The sequence below is a fragment of the Limulus polyphemus genome, unplaced genomic scaffold (assembly GCF_000517525.1).
Source record: "Limulus polyphemus unplaced genomic scaffold, Limulus_polyphemus-2.1.2 Scaffold1914, whole genome shotgun sequence".
NCBI classification, from domain to species: Eukaryota; Metazoa; Arthropoda; class Merostomata; order Xiphosura; family Limulidae; genus Limulus; species Limulus polyphemus.
In genome coordinates this window covers 103563-108678 of record NW_013667524.1, presented here as the reverse complement: position 1 = coordinate 108678, position 5116 = coordinate 103563, and the positions used below count along the sequence as shown (strand labels likewise).

The following is a 5116-nucleotide window of genomic DNA, read 5'->3' as shown; positions in this document are numbered from 1 at the left end:
GGATGACGTTGTAACGTCGAAACATGTAGAGTCATCAACTTTTTTGAAGGCCAAAGATAGGCTAAATAAAATGTTTTTAATTGTGTACCAGTTTAACGTTGAATATTATTTATGATTTTAACTTTATAAACAAGTACCAAAATACTATAATTATGTACTAATTTTATTTAAATAGATGTAGCAGTTTTGATTAAACATCACTTTATAAAACAGAGCTGAAAGTACTGATGTGATACCTTGTTGAAATTTAAAATACCCATTTGTCCTTGAGAGTGAAGAGTTTTATGATTTTTACATACTTCTAGTGTAAGAGTCTTACAAGTAACATCATATGAGACAAGTTCATCATCCATAAGAAAGTTACATGAATAACAACCAAGATGTTATGAGGGAAAGAAACAGTTAAAACAAGTCTAGAGAAGAAAAACTGGCAATCAATCATTTCATTTCACTTACCTGCTTGAGAGTTGTGGTGTGGAGTTATTGATAGGCCCAGTGTATTGTGTGTTTGTTCATATTCCAAAACTTCTTCATAAATAAGTGCTGTAATTGAGACATACATAAATAAACAGATAAAAATTTACAGTCAACTTATAGAAAATATTAACGTTTTTACCATTTTAAATGAAACAACACAAAATGATTTGTTTCTTTGTTTGAAATTAAGCACAAAGCAACACTATGGGCTATTTATGCTCTGCCCACCACAGATATCGAAACCCAGATTCTAGTGTCATAAGTCTGCACATATACCGCTGTGCCACTGGGGGCCAACACAAAATGAAAGAACTGGATATGATATTACTATCTTTCTTCATGCCACATGCTTCACATATCACTGAAAAAAATGTGATATTAATTTTAAGTTGAAATTAATGATACATCTTTTATATCTTACGGTAAACTAATAAACCAACCTTTATAACAGACGTTATACAAACATTTTGTACCTTACTGAACCATTCACTTTATGCCTTATTGGGAATTAATAAGGTTGAACTGATACCATTTGTAGATGCTTTCTGATTGTGTACAAGTTCCTAAAACTAAGTAATATCCTGAAAGGATGTTATAAAATTTAAGTATTAACTTTGGAACACCATAATTAAAATATGTAACATGGTTTAGTACACAAATGCTGTGAATATACATGTACCAGGTCCAAGAAAAGTGTAAGTTATAAATGCATGAAATATAAAAAAGACAGTACCAAACATAGTTTAGCATTATTACCCTGTGTACATCACAGTCTAAACACATGAACCTGTGACATCATAGAAGAATCTATTCTACTTTCAACAAATGAAATACTGAAAGAATAAGAAAGATAACTGAACCAAGTTACACATTCATATTGCCTATCTAAGTTACCATGTAACATAAACTGAAAACATGGCACTACATACATATATAAATACAATTTAAGCAGGTTGAAAATGAGGTAAAATGTGAACATTTAAACCACAGCTTTAGTACAAAATTATGCATAACAGAATGAAATTATGAGGATAACTGAGATTTAAAATATGACATTAAGTAAGAATGTAAGAAAAGTATATTTCATTAGCTATACTCATTACAAGGTTAATATTTCACTATAATAGCTTTCTCTGATCGGAACTGAATATGATGTGATAATATCAAGCAATATGAAGGTACAAAAGATGTAGGATGATCTTTAACAGCTAACCAGCAAAATAAAGTTCAGTTAGTCACTTATATGGCTTTCTATCTATTAGTATAACAGTAGTACTTAGGAAATGCTTTAACACACCTTTCCATTGCTCCACTGTATGTTCTCTTTCATCAACAGAGTGATCATAGGGGCCTGGAGCAGGCTACAAAAAAAACCCACAAAAACTAATAAAACCAGTCAAATATTTTTTTCTTTAAACACTAGAATTATATATGATGTAACATCCAACTTTTAGTTTATTTGTTGTTGTTAAGTGCAAAGCTACACAAAAGCTATCTGTGCTCTACCCACTTGGTTTTAGCATTGTAAGTCCACAGATATACCACTGTGCCACTGGGGGGGGGCCCAACTTTTAGATAACTGTACAAACGTTTAATCCCACGGAATGGAAATTTTCAGATGTTCTCATCCAGAACAGATTTAAATGGATGTCTTTATTACAATTCCTTGTTATATCAATGCATAAATCAAACATTGATTTGAAATTTGAACTAAAAATTTCATAATTGAAATGCTAATGATTTTGTACTATCAAAGTTGGTATCCAAAGACAATGAATAAAAATAAGGAAAACTCTGAATTTTGCATCAGTTATGGGTAAAGTTATTTGTACTACTTTAATCCAGGCTAAAGTTTCTTAAGTAACTGTGTTTATTTTACACTGAAGATTACTTCACAGTAAGCCCTGAAGATGATAATACAGTACTGATGAGTTAGCACAAAGTCAAGTGATAACAGTTAACCTTATATATCTCGAAGCTGTGATGTGTACTTTTACATGGACCAATAAAGGTTGATTGTTGATGTAAGATATCTTTGCTTATATCAATCTCATGCACTAAAGTACTACTGGGATCCTGTCTTTCATTTGAAAAAAAGTCAAACGTAATCTGTAGATGTACTTGTGGATGTAGAGATTTCTTCATATTTTCATTTTCTTTAACTAATATCATAAAATAAATAATGCGTAAAATAAGGCTAGCAAAACATGGTCTTTTGTCAAACACTGTTCACAAAGTTGACCAGAAAAAAAAAGTTTGATTATAAAATTTTTTTAGTAAAATTGCCATAAACTTCTTGTTAAAAGGCTGTGGAAATAGTTATTTTACATTTTATTATTAAAGTGACCAATTAGATACTTTGGCAAGCCAGCTTGATATAATCAGTACTGCACCTTTACAACCTTTTCAGTACATGATAAGAATAATATGGGATATCAAATAGAAAGTGATCAAAGAAATCATAATACTTAATAGTCAGTAAAACATGAATGAACTGGTATTACAAATGTATTTTCTAATTTTTAATGTAGTTATTTTGTTATAAATAATTTGCTTTATTTCCTTACTCATTTTTCCAAGTTTTTTCTCAGGTTATAACAAATTTTAAAGGGGGGAAAAAAAAGTTCAAAACTATCATTATGAAAGATAATAAATGGGGATGGTAAAAAAAAAGGCATTGAAGTAATTTTGATTATCTCGAAAGGACCTCTCATGGTTAAGATGGACTGGAAAAAATATGTACTGGAATCAACAAATTGAAAATCATAAAAGGTGTTCCTTCTTTCAAAATACTTAACTTTAAGTAACTAATTCAATCACAACACATGATTTATCAGAAGGCAGTTTTAAGAGGTTGAAGGGTACATTATCATATTATACATTGTTATAAAACTTTAGAAAGGAGATATACAACTCTTAGTTTGTAAAATGTGAACAAATTTTGAGAGCTGAAAGTACTCTGTATTCATATTTTAACAATCACTAACCACATACTTACAGCATGGACTTCAGTTTCCTCATACCAAACGTTAATGTATGCATGCATGAGTGCCTGATCAACAGATATTCTTCTTTCAGGATCAATTACTAACATCTTAGACAATAGGTCTCGAGCCTGGCTTGCTGTTTATCAACAAATGAGTATTCAATTATACTTTTAACTTATGATCAATTTTCAATAACATAATTCACTCAATTAATGATAAATATTTATTGAGAAAATGTCTTTTATGATGGCATTAGTTTGGAGAAAGTAACACCATATATGAAAAAACTAAAAATTAATTTAATGGTCACAATGTATCCAAATATTTTATTATTTTTACAATTAAAATTAAATTTTGCATTGCTCTTAGAAGAGGAAAAAAAAAATGTTTCTCAAGTTTCACTCTAATCATGTAACGTTACCTTTCAATTTACTATGTTCTGAGCTGTCGGCAGGAAAAAGTACATCTGGAAACATCCTCTCAAAAGAGTAACCTGCATATCTGGGCCTATTTTCCACATAGTTTCTGACTGTGGGTTGGAGTCTTCTCATGAAATCGGGGGAAGGAGTTCCTAACTGCTCAATGATTTTATTCCACTGATCAATATCTACATAAAACTTTAAGGAACAATTATGGGGGATGATAAAAACAATGATTTTATGTATTTATAAAACCTGAAGAACTGTGTTACAACAAGTAGTTAAATGTTTAATTTAATATAGTAATAAAGCATGACTTATATTTTTCTTATTTATGGTTGCACTGGCAAATATATTATCAATTCCAAGCACATTAAATACAATAATCACAAATGACACATTAAGAAAACACAAATTGAGTTTTAAAAGTAGTTCCAAAAATATTTTGTAAATAATCTGTAAAAGAAACCCACAAAATACATTTATACAAAGAAATTCATGAAATTTCACTACCATTTCTTTATATATGAGGACTGCACAGAAAGAAATTATATTTTATTTCCCTATGTTGACTATAATAACTTATCAAAAGGTCAATTCTTATCAGCTGCTTGTAGCATCATTTGTGCATTTTTATGACAGGTAATGTGTAGTAGTATTACAGAAATAGCAACTGTGCGAGACTAGTTTAAACAACAAGCTTTAATCGAGTTCTTAACACACACTAGGCAGCCACAGTGTTGTACAGCTCTCTTTGACTATCTACTATCCAGAGCCACTATCAGTGCATACTAACATAAAAATGGAAGACATTCGCCTACAAAATTATAATGTCAGGCTCCCTATTGATTATCGTGTAATGATTACTACTAAGAAACCATGAATATATATATATATACATACAATCCTGACCTAGCTTTAATCGAGTTCTTAACACACACTAGGCAGCCACAGTGTTGTACACCTCTCTTTGACTATCTACTATCCAGAGCCACTATCAGTGCATACTAACATCAAAATGGAAGACATTCTCCTACAAAATTATAATGCCAGGCTCCCTATTGATTATCGTGTAATGATTACTACTAAGAAACCATGTATATATATATATATATATATATATATATATATATATACTACTACTACGTACTATATTCTTTACTTACTTTACCTTTTTTGTTTGTTTCTTTAGTAAGGTATTGTTATTAGTTAGTAAGAACTAACTTAACCTTA

The 5116-nt window shown here is 30.2% G+C and overlaps 1 protein-coding gene across 2 annotated transcripts in view; it reads right to left on the bottom strand.

Moving 5' to 3' along the window:
* The window catches only part of LOC106465342 (stress-activated protein kinase JNK-like), a 35637-nt gene that overhangs the window by 9331 nt on the left and 21190 nt on the right, over positions 1-5116 (bottom strand). For both annotated transcript variants that reach the window (XM_013925557.2, XM_022393204.1), the window contains exons 8-11: positions 3886-4071; positions 3476-3600; positions 1775-1838; positions 457-543 (exon numbers count right to left, since the gene is read on the bottom strand). In XM_013925557.2, coding sequence (XP_013781011.1) covers positions 457-543; positions 1775-1838; positions 3476-3600; positions 3886-4071 — 462 coding nt within the window. The remainder of the gene's footprint in view (positions 1-456; positions 544-1774; positions 1839-3475; positions 3601-3885; positions 4072-5116) is intronic.